At 42.1% G+C, this 18,851-nt stretch overlaps 1 protein-coding gene across 2 annotated transcripts in view; it reads left to right on the top strand.

The window, feature by feature from the left end:
• The first annotated feature begins 8,440 nt into the window (after positions 1-8,440).
• The window catches only part of KIAA0930 (KIAA0930 ortholog), a 70,092-nt gene continuing 59,681 nt past the window's right edge, over positions 8,441-18,851 (top strand). The window contains exon 1 of one of the 2 annotated variants that reach the window (XM_031597240.2): positions 8,441-8,885. In XM_031597240.2, the coding sequence (XP_031453100.1) occupies positions 8,741-8,885 (145 nt within the window). In that variant the 5' untranslated portion in view covers positions 8,441-8,740. The remainder of the gene's footprint in view (positions 8,886-18,851) is intronic. The other variant, XM_031597239.2, reaches the window with a different exon arrangement.

Here is an 18,851-nt window from a genome sequence, read left to right as displayed (position 1 = left end):
TAGTGCATCAAACAGTCCAGAGACTCTTCTCTGTCCATAAGACAAACAGACACGGCTGACAGGTCACCAACACATGCAATTCCCCAAGCCACAGAAGGAAATCATTTCCCCAGAATAAAGCAGCACTTAGCACTGTAACAAGTATGGAATTGTTCAGGGCCAGAGGTGTGTCCGCTTGGTTTGCTGGTACAGATGTAGTGAGACGTGTCTGAAGTGAGAAGTCTGAACTGTAAATGGGTTGCAGGATTCCGGTTTGACAAAAAACTTTGGAGAGAATGGAAATAAAAAGCAAAAATGAAATGAGGATGAAGTCTGCAGTCAGCTATATAGATAGGCAGACTTTGGTGGATGAAATGTCAGGTCACATCCAAGTTACAGCAGAGCATCCCAAAGATGCTTTCATTATGACAATATCTTTATCTTGATTGCTGCCAGCTTTAATCTTTAAGGAACTTTGAAAGACTTTTGACATCTGATTTCCAAAACTTTATGCATACATAATAAAACTATTACTTAATCCCTTCAGGAAATGAATTCTTCCTTTGTGTATGCATAAAAATAATACCTCTGCATCATTTAGAGCTTGTAGGTGTTGCATGTGAGACTGGAACATTAAAAGCAATATGTTTGGTGGGTTTTTTCAGTTTAACTTGAGAAAAATAAAATTATCTTTAATATTTGTTATATACTGCCCAACAAGAGAATATTGTCTTCCAAAGTGGAGTAGTTTGCTTATTGCAAATATCTACAGCTACATTCACATTTCTGAACATATGGGCCTTATATGGCAAATGTTGACCTAAGCTTACCTGCAAAGGTGTGAAAAAGGCACTGTAATACAGCATGTGACATCAGAGCAGCTCATTAAGAGAAACTCTGGCAGTTATCAATTACACTGCTGAAACAAAGCATTTGTCAGAGCTAACACACAGCCAGGCATCCATGAACACGCAATGAAGCACTAGCTAATTACCTACCAAGTCTTTCCATTTACTTGATTGACTTTGGCAAGCAGATTCAGCATGCAAATTTACCATTCTACAGGGACATAGCACTTTCATTTAGAGACATTAGTTCTTCCTGACAGGAAACTGCTTTTCCTTCATGATGTTTCCACAAAAAACAAAACAAAAAAACCTAATAAGGTGCAGGAAATACTTCTGTGCATTTGGCACTTGATACTCATAAAACTTCAGCAGTCACTATAAGCAGCTAGGGCTAGATGTAAGAGTTGGCAGGCGCAGCAAAGTTCTCCACCCAGAGCAGCCATGGCAGCACTCCTTGGCATTCCTGATCTCTAACTTTAATTATATCAAGGATTTTCCATAGAGAAGCTGACAACCGCACTATTTATTGGAAGGATTGAAAAGATACCTGTAACAGGGGGCATTTATAATATACTGTTGCTTTTGGCCTTAGGAGTCAAATTCAGGTATCAAGAGGGAAAAGCTTCTTCCTGGCTTTATGACCTCAAGTAATCACTCATAACACTATGAATAATTAGAACTGTGAAATTCAAATCTATGCTCTTCAGTTTGTGCTAATGCACCAAAAAGTCTTTTATCTCCTCCAGTGTGAAGAGGCATTTCACTTCCTGAAGTTACCCTTGTTGCTGTGCATCAGGAAAAGAAATCCCATTGCCATCTGTCTTCAAGGTAAGCACATAAGCTCCCTAAATCTCAAATACATCAGCATTTAAGCTAATTGGAGGAGCATTTTTCTTTGTCTAAAATATTTTTCTTTGGAATAAAAACATTGCATGAAAGAGTGCATTGCAGGGGAAAAACACAGAAACTATGGATTGGCTTAGACTGCCTATGTCAACCATCCCTTCTCATTCTCTGCTTCAGCCTGACATGAGCCTCATTCCTCAGCTTTCTCAGCAGGTAGAGATGGACAAATGGTCACAGCTGTGGAGAAGCAGGGTATCTAAATTCAGATAATAAATTAGCATGCACTTGCTTTGCTTTTACTATTAATCCTGGCCAAAAAAAAAAAAAAATAATAATAATAAAAAAATCTCAGCATTCAAGATTAGCATTTTATGATGTTTTGTACAACTGGCCAGTGAACAATTTGCATCTAACTCAAGAAGATCAGTAGACACCCCAGTTCCTCACTTTTCAATTCCTTTTTCCTAATGTGACCCAGATCTGTTACAGCAGAGGGTAACCTTGTATATGAACAGTAATAAAATTTATTTCTCTAAGACACACAATCCCTCCAAAATACCTGTTAGGGAATTCTTTATGCATCGTAACAGGAAGCTACACATGAGGTTAAAATTAATAAATAAGTTTATATGTATGTAAATTGCCTTTACCAGGAAACAATATCTAAACAATGTAGAGAAAACCATAGACACTTCAGAAGTGAAGCCACAGAAAGATGCTCTTCTGTATCTCAAATTATTTTTATTTATATAAACTACCATTGTGCCTATAGAAAAATGAAAAACAAGTGATTTCACTACTGCTCTTATTGTTGAACCTTATATATTCCATTATTATATTTTATTGATATGCTTTTTCAGAAAAAGCCTACTGAAATGGCTAATATCCTCCTTTAGCTGTATTCAGCTTAGTGTAGGATTTGTTTCTTGAAGTATAATGGCCTATGATGTATAGAATTAGATTGAATAAGCTGCCACTTGAACCTGATCACTGTTTAATACTTGAAAGTTAAGCATGTGGGCAAATGTATTCACAACAGAGGCCTAGAGCAAAGGAACCTAAGACAATCGTGTTCAAGATATGGAGTGAGAAAAGAAGAGAGCCTCAAAAGCAACAAGTGATAGTGCTGTAGGATGTGCGCTTTGAGGAGCTGGAAGCATGTGGCTTTCAAGAAGGAGCAACATTACCAAGGAGTAAGAGGAAATGATAGGATAAAAGTAGTAAAACATACGTCAGGCTGCCCAGAGAGGTTGTGGATGCCCCATCCCTGGAGGTGTTCAAGGCCAGGTTGGATGGGGCCCTGGGCAGCCTGGTCTAGCATTAAATGGGGAGGTTGGTGGGCCTGCATGTGGCAGGGGGGTTGGAGATTCATGATCCTTGAGCTCCCTTCCAACCCTGGCCATTCTGTGATTCTGTGATCATAAGATTATTTCAGTGAGAGCTTGAGAAGTACAGGAAGTGAGAGAAAAGACCAACTTTTTGCTGCTCGAATAAATGACTCTCCAGGCCTATTGAAGCCTCCAGGCATTAAGAGGATTTATATCTTATTTGTCTATTTTCTTATGTTTCAACTCTTGAGGATGAACTTGCTTAATTTTTTTTAAATACAAATTCATTTTCATGGAGGTGTGGTCTACATTTAAATAAAAATTATCATTTTCCAGGCACTGCTGCACATAAAACACATTGTGATTCAATAAAAGCACAATTGCCACATGCAACTGCCATAGAAAAAATAGATTGAAACTTGTAAGGCAGCTGTTTACAAACAAACTGGTTAAACAAAAGTGATGAGGTTCTGAAATTATCATAAATTGTTGTGAACACTCTAGGTGAGTACCAGTTTAGAAATATATACAGTTATAGTTTCTTAAGCTTCTCTAAGAAAGCAAATTCCATGATTTTTAAACACTTATTAAAGGGGGTATTTTATTGATAAAAATATGATATTCTCATGAATATGTCAGTCAGAAGCACAAACTTACCAAAACAGTTGATGTTCCATGTTCAAAAAGAAACTTCTAATGTTTTAGCTTGTTTCCTTCCCTTCTCCCACTCCCACACCCCGCTGACCAGAATACAGATCATTATGTTTTGATTTGAGAGAAAAGTCAACACTTCACATGGTTTATTCTAAATATATTTATCCTTAACTGAAATGAGTCTTCAGTTATTGTTTCTCTTTGTAAATAAAATTCTATGTCAGAAAATTAGAGATTGAACTCTTCTTATAGATGAATTACTTTACCATCTTGATTCTACATTTACCATCTATATTTTACAGAGGCCTAGAGAAATTCAAGCACTAAATGACTAAATATTACAGTTATGTCCTCACTGCATCAGTACCTTCCTTTTACAAACTTGAGTTCAGGTTTTGCACAAGCTCATCTGTTCACATGCAGTTACCTGGTTTTAAAGTTCTTTCTTCTCTAAACAGGAAAGGATTTCTCTAACTTGAAACTTGACTGCCCTTATCTGCTTATTATTTACTTAATATTTTACCTCATACATATTTGAGTACCAGCATATTTTGCAATGGTGATTAAATACCCTGATTAGATATTAGGGAAAGAGGGTCTGAGCAGAGATCAGCCATGTGATCTAGAGAGAAACTTTGTCTTAGTGGTAAAAATATATAGAAAATTATATGAATTGTCTTGAATGAGGTTGAATAATCAGAATGTTTACTTAAATAAACAAATCCAAAGAAAACTCACTGTGGGTATTGTTTATGACTTTTATTAGAGTAGTTCCCATAAAAGCAAGTCTACAAATAACTATCTTTTACTCTCTGCTCACATTCTCCCTTTTGTATATTATTTAAAATAATAGTTAATGTCCACTGAAATACTGAAATACTAACGTAACTGCAAAATATTGCATAATTAAGATAACTTATTAAAATAAAACAGTAAAAAAAAAATGCAAAAAAACCCCAAACAAACAACTTTAAAAATAGCCCCTGTTATGGAATTCTAAAAATAAAGTTAAAGATTCAACCATAATAACCTGTATTCATACAATCATTTCCCATTTTCAAATTTTAATTTGCTCTTCCATTTCTAGAACTGTTCACAAAATTTGTCAAGATTTTAAAACACCAGTTTCTAATTAAAATTTTACTTAGGATTTCCTGCTGAAAATTCATTTTTTTAATGAAGTTATTTTCCCATAGAATTAAGTTAACCATTACATCCTCTGTAAACTGTGCATGACCGATCTCTTCTACAAGCAAGTAATTCTTTAAAACTCTCTATTGCTGCCTGATAGGATTTAACTTTCTTTTTAGGATGGGCTGAAACTGTCTGTTGTTACAAAGAGATTTGACAAGCTTCTGACATTATTAGATGTTGACAATAGACAGGAGATCCCAGCAGTGGTAACTGCATAGGTGCAGTCTGGTGTTACACAAGGTCAGTTCACAGCTCTGGCTAATATTTCTGAGCCATTGTGGATGTACCTTTGGTTCTCCTTAACCAGACCTGTCATCTAGTAACAGACGAAGTATTCAACAACTTTTTTCCTCTGTCTTCACTACTGACTGCTATACACATAGCCCTTGAGTGGATGGTTCAGAAGATGGGAAACGGGAGCAATGCCCCTCCTGCTGTAAATGCAGATCAGGTTTATGACTGCCTGAGGAACCCAAACATCCATAAATCTGTAGGTTGCAATGAGATTAATCCCAGAGTCCTGAGGGAATGGGCTGACACAGTCACTCAAGCCACTCTCAATGGTATTTGAAAAGTCATGGCAGTCAGCTGAAGTCCCTGGAGACTGGAACAAACACGATGTCACACTCATTTTTAAAAAATGCAGAAAGGATGACCCAGAGAACTACCGACCTGTCAGCCTCATCTCTGCCAGGGAAGATGATGAAGCAGATCCTCCTGGAAGCTGTGCTAAGGCACATGGAACAGAGGAAGGTGACGTGGGATAATCAGCATGATTCATCAAAGGCAGATCCTAACTGACTAACCTAGAGGCTTCGTATGATGGCACTAACTGAGTCAGTGGACAAGGGAAGAGCCATAGATGTCATCTATCTGGACTTCAATAAAGCCTTTGATGCAGTTCCCCATAACATCCGTCTCTCCAAATTGGAATGATATGGATTTGACCAGTGGACCGTTCGATGGATGAGGAACTGGTTCTGAGATCATACCCAAAGAGTGGTTGCCAATGGCTCAATGTCTGGATGGACATCAGTGGTCAGTAGTGGGATAGGTGCTCCTTAACATCTTCATCAGTGACACTGACAGTGGGATTGAGTGCACTCTCAGCCAGTTTGCAGATGACAGCAAGCTGTATGGTGCAGTAAACATGTTCGAGGGACAGAACGCCATCCAGAGAAACCTAGACAGGCTCAAGCTGTAGGCTTGGGTAAACATCAGGAGGTTCAATAAAGCCAAGCACCTGGGTCATGGCAAACCCCACCATCAATATACGTTGGGGGATGAAAGGATAAACTACATACTACTGCTTTCTAACACCACAATGGATAAGAAAGCTTTCTTCACAGACTTTGGATAACAGCCCCAAGCTGCCAGAGTTCAAGGAGCTCTTAGACAATGCTCTCATACATAGCATTTGGATTTTGGGTGATCCTTTGTGGAGGCAGGAATTGGACTCAGTGATCCCTGTAGGTCCCTTCCAAGTTGGGATTCTCTATCTTTATCTATATAGATACTTGGCCTGTGCAAAGCTCCATGTTATCTCTGCTGTCTAAAGCAGCTTCCCAATTACTTTAGCTCTTTCATCAAATCCCTGCCATCTGACTGCAAAGCCATCTTCAGATTGGCATTCCTGTGATTTGGTTTTATTAAGGGACTGCCCATTTCTTCTTATGAAATTAAAAGCTGTATAAACCCAAAACTTAATGTATTTCTTCCTGGACCTCAAATTTGCTGGACTGATGGGGGGTTTGGGGAGCATTTGTAAGTAGTGAGGTGTTTCTGGATACAATATGGATACAGTTAAAGTAAAACAATGAAACAAGGATTATGTGAAAGTAGCTTATAAAACCAGGAGCCTGTTATCACAAAGGCCATGGTTCACATGTCAATCCAATTAAGATAATTGCACTCTTAGGAACAGCACAGGAGCAACCTAGAATAAAAGGCACAGAATGCACAGTTGTTTTTGATCAAGAAGAGAGGGATCAGTGGAGTTCAAAAGCTGTTTGTATGAGTTCAGACATGTTTCCACTCTTACAGTGCAAAGCTGAGCACCTCTGGCTTCCATTCAGCATAACCCAAGGCAGTTAACTAATGGAATTAGAGACAGGTATGACAAGAATAGTACAGAAAGGGGGCAGAAGGGCTGAGGAAAGCTGAACAGATGAAACACCTCTAACTTCACAAATACATGACCTTATAATGGTCTGTACTGCATTCAGAGGAGCATCTAAACGGATAATTTTAGCTAAAATTTTTGTAACATTCTAAAGATAGTATTTTCGCAAGCTTTAATTGTAGACTTCATCTTCAGAGCAGAATTAGTCCTGTACTGTACATGATAAGATTCCAAAAGTAATTTTGGAGCATATTCCAACCTGCACAGTATAACACATTTCATAACGGGAGGCCCAAAGCTGTTCTTTCCTAAGTCTAAATGCCTTGATGTAGTTAGGTAGGCAATTAAGTAAAAATGGCAGAATTAACCTTTGAATGCACACTCACTTGAAGGCCCACTGAACAACGTGCATGCCTTCAGCAGAAAGCAGCAAAAATTAAAAAAAAAAAAAAAGAGGGGAGGAGATATCCCAATGCGTAACTAGGATATGATTAGGATTTTTGAGCAAATTATTTCTTCAGAAGAAAGCTGCTTTTTATGTCTTGCATCTGTAGAGTTGATCTAACATTCATTTGCTGCAAGCAGCTGTTTTAAAGCTTTACCAAAAATAATAAAGCTAGAATATTTAAAAGTGAAGGTACTTTTCATGTTCATAGCAGGTTAAAATGAGACTTTGAAAATTTCAGAATTACAAAGGAACATTGTTTTCCTGCTTGATGTATTTATGTAATTCAGATCTCTAACAGGCTGTAAGTATGTAAACAAGCCTTGACAGCATCAGCAATGCAAGGCATATATAGCATCGCCTCATCTATTAAAAATACATTCAGATACATTAAATAAGCCCATATCTACTGACTTCCAACCCCCTTTTAATTGCTAGGTACTCTCTGGCGATTTTGTTAATGTGCACTGCAAGCTATCCCTATTAGCTGCTACTAAAACAAGCACAGCAAGAAAAATGCAGACTTGCACATAGTTGGAACAAGTTATTTATGTAGGCGTAGCAAAGCTTGACCATTATTGACTAATTCAAAAGACAACGTTAACTCAGCTAGTACTTACTCAGCTTAAGTATTACATTACTCGAGATTTCTGCTGTACAACACATACACCCTAACGCAGTGATACTTTCAGCTATCTATCTCACTTACATCAGTGCAAGAAACCCCAGTGGTCCATTACCAGAGGGTGAGATGGTCCCTGGGGTTTGCTGGCAACCACAGGGGACCTCAGTTCTGCAGGACAGCGCCCTCAGCAGCTGCAGCACCTGATCGAAGGAGCAGGGGAGACTCGAGGCCGCTCCTTCAGGTACTCAGGTGGCAGCGAGACGACCCTCCACCTGGTCCGGCTTCTTAACCTTGCACTGCTCAGCTGTAGTTGCCAACACCACCGGCACAGGAGGCGGGGACCTGCCTCACACCCCGCCCTCCTCCCCGCCCTCCGCCGCACCATTGGTTGATGCGGGGCGGGGCGGTGCTCGCGATTGCCGATGGAGGAAGCGGTGGGGCCGGGCCGGGCCGTACCAGGCAGGGCGGTGCCCGCGGCGGCTTCGGCCGGGGGCTGCGTCGAGTAGGGCAGAGCTCGGGGAACTCGCCGGTGGCAGCCGGGGAGCGTCGGGCTGCGCGAGTGGAGAGGAGCGGCTCGGTTCGGCGCTCTTGTCGCCGCCACAGAGCGGCCCCCGGCTCCGCCCGCCGCCGCCACCGGGGAGAGCCGTGCGGGCGGCGGGGGCGGCCTGACATGAGATCATCGCCGGCGGCGGCAGCAGCATGGCCTCTGCCGGGAGCGGCGGCCGCGCCGCACCGCGGGACGGGGAGGCCAACGGCGAGCCGGACCGCTCCTTGCAGCTGATGCTGCGGGCGATAGCGGAGGAGCGCAGCCGCACCGGCCTCCGCCACGAGATCAGCGGCCTCGGTGAGGGGCGGCGGCGGCCGGGGCGGGAGCGGGCGGCGGTCGGGAGCGGGCGGCAGCGGGCGGCGGGCCGGAGGGCTGCGAACGCCGCGGGGCCGCGCCTCGGCTCCCGCTGCTCCGTCGTTTGGCGTTATTGGGCCAGCGGCCGGAATTACCGCGAGCAGAAAGTGCGTGTCGCGTGTTCGGAAGTACGGACGCTCGTCGCTGTCGCCCACCGGTGGTCCCGGTAGGTTTTTCCCTGCGCCCAGCCAGCCGCCCCGCGCCGCTCTGCGAGTCGGGGCGTGTACCGGGAGCTCGGGCAGCGCGTCGCGGCGACGGACCCTGCCGGCGCTCCGCTGGGTTTACATCCTAACGTGTGTCGCGTGTGACGTCTGCTCAGGTGTCGGCTGAGCCCCGTTGCAAAACGGGAGCTGGGAGTTGTGCTCCAGTTGATTAGAGGTGACAGTGGTGCTACAGCTGCTTTAGTTAAGAGCCTTTGGGCCGGGAAACTCTGCCAACCTGGGTAATGAATAGAGATCGCTCGTTATGTGCAACTGTGAGATCGTGGGCACAGAAGGCTCTGATGTGAGCGCTGGTTTTTGCATTGTTCAGAGCTGCTGTACGCGCTGTGCTGGAAGGGGTGTGTGCTTAGGAGTCCCTGCAGGGTCGGGGCTTTAAATTAGGAACACTTAAGTGAAATTGTTGTTACTTCTTCTGTGTGGCTCATCCTTCCACTCCTCGCTTACGGCTTCCCAGCTGTTTCTGTCTCCGGGTCTTTTGTAAAGACTCAGAGTTTTACTTGGATTTTACTGGTTTCTGTGGTGCAGGTTGGTGTGGGAAGCCCTGTTGGTTCTCTTCCTGTCCCCTGTGTACCAGGTTGGCCCCCAGTGCTCACTGCAGTCTCCACAGGGAGGGATGGGCTCTCTCCTTGTTTCTACCTTGCATATAATGAAAGCTTCTTCAAATAGAAAGAAATGAGTTTCTCATTTTTTTTCATGCTTTTTCTAATGGCGTTGTGTTTCCAGGTTGAACTGGAGTATAGAAGTGTTATGGCTAAATAAAAAATAACAAACCTCTTATGGCCAAATAAAGCCTTGTGGCAAAGAAAATGTAAATGCAAGGGGGAAAACAGTACAAACAGCAGCAGCAAAAATGCCAATTGTCTGTGAGATTGCATTCATGGAAAACTTGTTGCTGCCTCATGTTTGGCCATATCAAGTTTGGGTGAAAATAAAAGCTTGCAGGAATAGAAATACTACCACTACTTTCTTGTAGGAAATTGGGTGGTGATAATATAAGACTGCTTCCTTGCTGCTTGTAGTTGAAGGTATACCTGCAACAGCTCATGCTTCAGCATGGCTTTGGGATGACCATGCGAGCCATGAAGCTGTATTGCATCTTTAAACCCTCCTCCCACACCCTGGCAGAGATATGTAAGGAAAACTCCAGGGGAATGACTGAGCTCCTTACACTGAGGTTAAGTCTGGCTGTGAAGGGTCTCCTGTGTGTGTCTCTGCCTGTTTGAAACTAGGTCATATGTCAACATAGGAGTGCCTTGGGTGTTCAGTTTTCGCATCTAGCTGAGCTCCAGCTGCAAATGCTGCTGTTTGCCAGTCTGTAGCTGCTATATTTTGCTCACCAGCATGTCCTGCTGGCAGAGGAGTGCCAACATACCAAGTGGGACTGCTGTCGGGTCGCAATATGAACATTTTAAATTGTCACATCTGAAACAACCAGCCTTGAAGATGGTAGTGCTGACCTTGTGCAAGTCCCATGCCTGGTTGTGGCACAAACATAGCTGCAGCTGGTTTTAAGATGATGGTTTGTCTTCTCATAATGGCCAAATCCTTTCCAGAGGTGTCAGGAGTCATAGTAGACTCAATCTGTTGTGAGTTTGGCTTCAGTGCTCTTAAAATCAGCTTTGATCCTCTTAAACTGTAGGTTTTTCTGACTGTTGTTAACCCCTTTGTGGTAAATGGAACTCAATGAGTCAAATTTGTGAAGCTTTTTTCCTGTTGTATGTTTTCTTTAAGTTATTCCATGCTCCCCAGTTTAAGGAGGAGACTGTTATTTTTGCTGATGCTGGATTTCTGTAAGAGGAAGTGCTTCAAGAGCATCACATCAGCAGTTAGGCAAGTGTTGTCCAAAAATTTAAATCCCCTCACATGGGATTTTCCTAGTTTTTCTCTTTGTGTAATGTATAAAATACATCAAACCCGCTGACATCGCACTTCAGAATAATGACTCATACGTGACTCTGTACCAGGCTGATTAATGGGAATGGTGATGCTGCTATGAGATGTCTCAGCTGCATGTCAGTGTCATCCAGCTGTGCAGAGCATTGCACTCAAAGCTAGCTCTGAAGTGCAGTTTGGTACTGCATTTCATTGTCAAAGTAGTTCTTAATTAGGAAATGATAGGATTGCTTTATGTTTAGATGCCTGCAGTTTCTATACAATGTTAATTGGGTGGCTGTGAGTATTGTGTTCTTCATTTTAGGACCTAGTTGATAAAACATAAATAATATGAGCTGGGGACTTCTCAACTGCTGCTTTTCTGTTGCGAATCCCTTCCTGTGCTGTGCTTGCTCTCCTCAACAGTGTTGTGTAGAAAGCTCTGAAGTTAATTTTTGGCCAAAGCCCTGGCCTGATAGAAATTTAGGTTAAATCTGGAACTATTGTGTAGTGTTGTCAGATGCTTAACTTCTCTGTCTTTTATCACTTCAGGGATGAGTTGCCCTGTCTTCAGTGCAGCCTAATGTTCTTGGTTGGAGGTGTGACTTGCTACCTACCGGACCTTATAATTAGTAAGAATAGAAAAAACTATGTCTGAATGCCATCTTGAACCATAGCTGATTGACAGACGTAGCCAGGCAAAAGTCTTGAGGCAGCTGGCTTGGGACTAAACCAGCTGTCAAAAATTGCTGTCACTGGGTGCTGGTGACAGCAGCTGTAGTGGTTACAGGTGCTGGCTGAGAGGCCAGGCAGAAGGCCTGATAGTTTTATCACTAATTAAGTGTTCCCTTTGGCTTCTTGTTTGGGGAGGAGATGCTCTTTTGTTCCTCTGACCCTTGATAAGAGGAGGGCAGGGGGATGCACGCTTGGCAGAGGGTCAGTGGAAAGAGGAACCTTTTTCTTCGCAGGCTGAGGACTATGTGAACTTGTTTGTGCAGCAGTGATCTTCAGAGCCTGTCGTGTGAATAAAGGCAAGGGGATGATTCATGTGCCAAATGATCGTGATGAATAAATAAATCTCAGAAGTAAGTAGGTCTCAAACCTTCCTGAGAGAAGGGAAGGCGAGCTGGCATTACTGAGTGTTTATGGACATTGTGAAAATATGATGGGAATGTGAAGACTTGAGTGGGAAAATGTGGGAAAAAGAGTTAAGGACAGCAAAACAAATGTTTGGAAAGTAAACTTGGTTAAAATAAGAATTGAGTAGAACTACAAATAATTAGGACTTGAACGTATTAAAATCAGACCTGTGTAGAGTGGTAATAGTGTTAATTAAATTATAATATTCACAAAGAATATATTTGCTTCTGAAACTCTGAAGAAAATATAACCACTGAGTAGGTGGAAGGATCTGCTGAGGGTTTTGCTAAGCTAGTTTGACAGGAGTAACTTGGATGTAGAAAGAAAATGTGTTCTTCGTTCATGTGTTGTTTGTGGAGTTGGCTCAGTGATTAGTCCAGTCAAAGGTGAGGTACTAGAAAAGCTGGAAAGCTTTGTTTTCTCTTGAACTGTGGGTAACAAGAAGTTCTGTAAATCACTTCTGCTCTTCTGAGAGCTTGAGGAGCATGTACAAGCATTCAAATTCATTACCTTACAGATAAAATTGTAGAATTGACAAGGTTGGAAAAGACCTCAAAAATAATCCTGTCCAACCGTCCACCTATCACCATGTCCCTCAGTACAACGTCTAAATGTTTCTTGGGCACCTCCAGAGTTGATGATTCCGCCACTTCCCTGGGCAGCTTGTTCCAATGCGTGACTGCTCTCTTTGAAGAAGAACTACTTAGTAATATCCAACCTGAATCTCCCCCGCTGCAACTGGAAGCCATTCCTTCTAGTCCTATTGCTAGTTACTTGGGAGAAGAGGCTGACCTGCACCTTACCACATCCTGAAGCTGCCAGCTTCTCCAGGAGAATACTGTGGGAGACAGTGTTGAAGGCTTTGTTGAAGTTTAGGTTGACTATGTCAACAGCCTTTCCCTCATCCACTAGATGGGTCACTCGATTACAGAAGGAGATCAGGTTGGTCAAGGAGGACCTGCCTTTCATGAGTCCATGCTGGCTAGGCCTGATCCCCTGGTTGTCCTGCACATACCATGTGATCTCCCTCAGGATGATCTGCTCTATAACCTTCCCTGGCACCGAGGTCGGGTTGATGGGCCTGTAGTTACCAGATCCTCCTTATGACCCTTGTAGATGGGAGTCATGTTGGCAAGCCTTCAATTCTCTAGGACCTCTCTGGTTGACCAGGAATACTGTTAGATGATGGCTTGGTAGTCACCTTCATCAGCATCCTTGGGTGGATTCCATCTGGCCCTGTGGACTTGTGGCAGTCCAGGTGCTGCAGCAGGTCTCTAACTGTTTCCACCTGGATTGTGGGGGGTTTATTTTGCTCCTTATCCCAGACTTCCAGGTCAGGGAGTAGAGTACCCCAAGGACAACTGGTCTGACTTTTAAAGACAGACGTAAAGAAAGCATTGAGAACCTCAGCCTTATCGTCAGTGATCGCATTCCCCACTACATCCGGTAAAGGATGGAGATTCTCCTTAGCCCTCCTCTTACTGTGTACTTAATGTATTTGTACAAATGTTTTTTGTTCTCTTTTATCCCAGTGGCCAAGCTGAGTTCAAGCTGGGTTTTTGCCTTTCTAATTTTCTCTCTGCACATCCTATTAACTTTGTACTCTCCCCTGTTGCCTGTCCCTTCATCCACAGAAGGTAGATTCTCCTAGAGCATCAGGGAGAGCTCCCTGTTCATCCATGCTGGTCTTTTTCTCCATCAGATCATCTTGTGGCTCAAGGGGATAGCCTGTTCTGCACCTTCAGAACTTCTTTCTTGAGGAGCATCAAGCCTTCCTGGGCCCTTTTACTGTTCAGGACTGAATCCCAAGTGGACTCTCGCTGCCAGTGTTGTGAACAACCTATCCTCTGGAAGTCCAAGATAGCAGTTTTGCTGACCTTCCTCAAGACTTCACCAAGAATTGAGAACTCTACCATCTTGTGGTCGCTCTAAGACAGATCCTGACCTTCATATCTCCCACTGGTCTTTGTCTGTGAACAGCAGGTCTTACCAGCTGTGTCAGGAATTGATCTTCCATATACTCTAGAAACCTCCCAGACTGCTTCTTCTGCATCGTGTTGTATTTCCAGCATATATCAGGGATGTTTAAGTCTCCCATCAGAACAAGGGCTGGCAATTACACAACTTCTGCCAGCTGTATGTAGAACACCTCATCTGTTTCTTCATCCTGATTAGATGGTCTATAACAGCCCTCCACCAGGATGTCCACATTGTTGGCCCTCCCCCCGCTCCTTACCCATAAAGATTCAACCTTATCATTTGCAGCCTCAAGCTCAACAACATCAAAACACTCTCTAACTTAGAGATCCACGTCGCCGTCCCTCCTTCTTTGCCTGTCCCTTCTGAAGAGCTTATACCCATCAATTCCAAAGGATACAATCCTCTGTAATGAGTTTAATATACCGATGTTTCTAAATTGATTTTCATTCAGCACATTCAGATTTTTTTTGAGTTTGAAGTCATCTTTTATAGTACCTCAATATTTGTACAAATTCCTTTGTCCTATTTATGAAACATTTTGCAGCTAATACATGTGAAACGTTCAAGAAAGGATGAATATTCAAATTCTGATAAAGGGTGCTTATGTAAGTAATTTAAAATAGTACAATTAAAAAAAAAAAAATGTTCATAGAGCAGCTTCCTAATGAGTAAAAATAAGACAGTATTCCAGCCAGGAAGAGTGTGTATTTCCTTCTAGGAAGGGTTCTAGAAAGTAAAATACAAAGCAAGATTAAAATAGGTTATTTGAATGTGAGCTAAGGGTAGGTGGTTTGATTTAACAAGCTTACTTTGGGTATTGAATCTCAAGTTTACTTTGAAGAAAGTTGAGCAAACTACAAATAAATTCCAAGGATTTATTTATTTTCTTGAAGAGAAAGACAGGGTAGCCAGGAGGGTGATTGGGCACTGGAATGGGTTTCCCAGGGCAGTGGTCATGGCCCCAAGCTGCTGGAGTTCAAGAAACATTTGGGCAACGCACTCATACACACAATTTCATTTTGTGTGGCCCTGTGTGGAGCCAGAAGTTGGACTCAGTGATCCTTGCGGATCCCTTTCAATCTCTGGTAGTATATAATTTTTCTGATAATTTTAAAGCTACTTTCTTTTTTTTCCTTCTTGTTCTTATATGGAAAACTTGCTGGGTTAAACCTTTGAAGTCAAGCATGCCTGTATAATCTGATGTGCAGTTGAGTGCTTGTACAGCATGGTGCTGGAGCCCGTGCTGGATCTGGCTCTGAGACCTCGTGGCTTTGGCACTGGAGTGGGAAAGGGTTTGTCCAGCAGCCCTGCACACAGGACCAATAAGGTGAGGGATTTACTTGATGGCTCCTGCGTGAGGTTTTCTTGCTTTTGTCCCAGCAAAGCGCAGTGGAGAAGCAGCAGAATGTGGCTGCAGGGAAGGGTCCTTTCTGGCCAGGCTGTGCCATGTGGCTTGATTTTTGTTGAGATTACATTCTGTTGCTATCACAAAGCAATAGGCTTTGCTGTGATTTTTGCTGTGGTGTGCTTCTGTGCAGTGCTGGTAGGGTCTAAGGAGGGACAGATAAGACCTGAGCATTGGAAGTGGGAGACCTTGTGATGTTGGGATAAGTTTATGTGAAATTATGGGCAGAGGCAAATAATGTTTAATATTGAAGGCTGGAGAGAAAATATCTGGTTCCAGAACAAACTCAGAGAGCCTGTGCCCTGTGATCCAGTCCTGCCACACGATCAGTGCTGGAATGTTTAGAAATAACAGCTTAGGATCAAGTCTATAACATGTGTTTCCTCATCTACTTTTTAATATGTCACCTTAGGACAGTCATATAAAATAGCTCCTGGACTCTGAGTGTTAATTACTTCTGCTTGTTGTTACCAATTACTGTGCTGTGGAAAATGGTAGTCTAGGGTACGACCCCAGGGCTGTGGTCCTCCAGGGTAAATACCTTTTTTACAAATCAATTTTTTTTTTTTTACTGTCATTCATTAAAAATGCCATTTTGGTGTTGTTTTTTTTTTTTTTTTTTTTTTAGAACCCTGCTCACACTGCTGTAGCCAACGGCCTTTCAGGCTTTCCATTAGACATCAGTGTTTTTAGGGGATTTGTAATTTGGTTATGGAAGTTAGCTTCTGGCAGGAGCTTGACAGACATCATCCCAGATCAATAATATAATGCAGTATTTTTATTACAGCTTTTACGTATTTTTGAGCAGTTGGATTATATATTTTTTCTGTTTAATGGAGATGGTTTCTGGGATTTCTGTGTCCTGCAGAAGGATATACATCTTTGAGTCATAAGAAACAGGCTGGAGATGCTGAAATATGGAGGCAGATTTTTAAAAAAACAAACAACAAAATAAAACAGCAGTACTCAAACTACCCTCTAGATCAGTGTTGCCCCAGTGAAATAAGTGGTTTAGTTTTTAAAACAAGCCATGCTGCTGTTTGTTGGTAGCTGCTATGTTTTTGATTTTATTTGGTAAATGAGTCGCTTATAGTTGGACCATCAGTCTGTGAAGTCTGATGGTGGGAAGTTTCTAAAGTATCCATCTTTTATAGATGTAGTTTTTGCTGATAACTGTTCTGTTTTTTGTTGTTCTAGCAGTACACGTATTAATCTTTAAAGGGATTATTGGTTACAAATCCATTTTGAAGTCTGCATTCTGTTTTGTTCTTGTTAGATGGATAGGAGGTCTTGGATTAAAATACATTCTATCATTACTGTTCAGGATGGATCAAAGGATTTAACAGTGTATCTGCTTGGATTTTTTCCAAAGAAATGAAAATTCAATTTCCTGGTGGATGAAATATGTGGTTCTCCCCACTCATCTTCTGTGTTTGGAATGAACTAATCAATAGAAAAACTGGAGATGATGCAAACTTTCTAGCAATTGAAATAGACTTTATTGCCTTAATGTGCATCTCTGCAAAAGCAACTCTCTGCAGTTGACTAGTTGATGCATGTTGCATCTAGTTATTCTTGTAAATAGGAAGCTAAACAGTGTGAAGAAGTAGGGTTGCACTTTCTTTGCAGGATTCCAAATAATGAATTAATTACTCTCCTTCATGAAGTCAGGATTCAAAAAGGCCAGATAAATCATCAGATAAATCTGCTTCTTTATAGGAGTCCTGGTAATCTGAGTATGCTTCAACAGTTCTATTGGAAGAACTTGGTAAGATGCAGCAGCTGTTCTGAGTAATTTTTTCCCCCAAATCTTTACCATTAAAGATGTGAATACTGCGTGTAAGGAATCTTCAGGTTTTTTGTAATCCTGTTATAGAAACAAAGTTTTAAAACTAAAGCTCTTGTCATTTGGTTTTGCCTGCTCTGTATGCTGATACTAAACAGAATTTGAACCCTGTAAGTAACAATAGTTTTATCTTCTTCAGACAGGAAGATAGAATGAAAGCAGTAAAACTATAGTATTTTGGGGTTTTCCTTAAGCATTTCATTAGGGTTTTTAAAGTCAAATCTTTGGAGTGAATGCCTTGCTTTGTGGGCTGATAGCATGTTCTGCCATTAAAATAAATTAATTTTGGAGATATTTTGTTCCACTGCGGAATTGTCCCTCATATTAGGAACAATTTCAAGGCATGACAAGGAGTCTCCTTGTAAAACCTTTTTTCCCTTCCCCTTTTCTTGGGACACGGGACTGTGGATCCCTTCGTCCCCTGTCACAGAACTAGGCCAAACCAGGATGAACCATGACAGATAGGTTTGAAGCCACCTTGTCTGTTGTACTGTCTGGTGCCCTTCATGGGAGATTACATCACTGGGCTTGAGTCTTTCCCCTTTAACCGTAATGTGTTCGGTCGGACTGACTGAGACTGCCCCTGGCATTGATGTTGATGTGTGGGCGATGAAAATCTTTACAGCTCAATCAAGGCCTAGCTTTTTGTTAGCTACCATATAGAGGAGAGAGGCCATATATCAGTAATTGCCAGAGGCTTCCCCCATGCCTGGATTCTGAATTTCGGGAGGTTTGCATTAAGCTAATGCTTTCACAGACAATTGTGCCTACGGTGTATTGAGTTGTCTGGAAGATGGGCTGCGCTCAGCCTTTTGTGTGCTGAGTGGTACTTCTCTTGATCACATGGATGTGGAGGAGGTGGTATTTTCAATTACCTCTATTAGGAAGTAATGAATGTGGAAGAGGTTGTTTTGCCAATTATCTCTGTTTGGAAATAAGATAGACAGTTTTAGCTCTCATCTCTGTATATCTAACTTTCAAGAAAATGAAAGGAAAAGCGTGTCAGGGCTTCTTGGGCCTGTCTTCCAGGGCTCCATGTGGTCACCTGGAGATGGATTAAAACAATGGTGAAGCTAGAGCTGTCTCTGCACTGTCAAGAGTTCCAGTTTCCTGTAGATGCTGAAACATCCTCATGGTGAGGGAAATGGTTTGAAATTCATTTATGGTATATTCTGTTAAGGTACATGGAAGGTTTCACCAGAAACTTACTCCTCTCCTTGTCTGCCTGTTCAGAGACTAAATACAGGAATTGTTGAGTGCCTAGCAGTGTTATATTTTCAATAAAGAGTGTGTTTTCTTACCACCTTAAAGGACCTTGGGAGTTTTAAGTTACCATAAATCTCATTGCTCCATAGAATGCAGGGTGGTCAGTGTGATTTAAGTAATCAGTCTTAAGGAGATGAGTTTAATACTTCCTAAGCGTCACTCCTGCTTGACTATTGCCT

The sequence above is a fragment of the Phasianus colchicus genome, chromosome 1 (assembly GCF_987193195.1).
Source record: "Phasianus colchicus chromosome 1, bPhaCol1.hap1.1, whole genome shotgun sequence".
In the NCBI taxonomy this organism is placed as follows: Eukaryota; Metazoa; Chordata; class Aves; order Galliformes; family Phasianidae; genus Phasianus; species Phasianus colchicus.
This window is presented reverse-complemented; position numbering and strand designations above follow the sequence as displayed.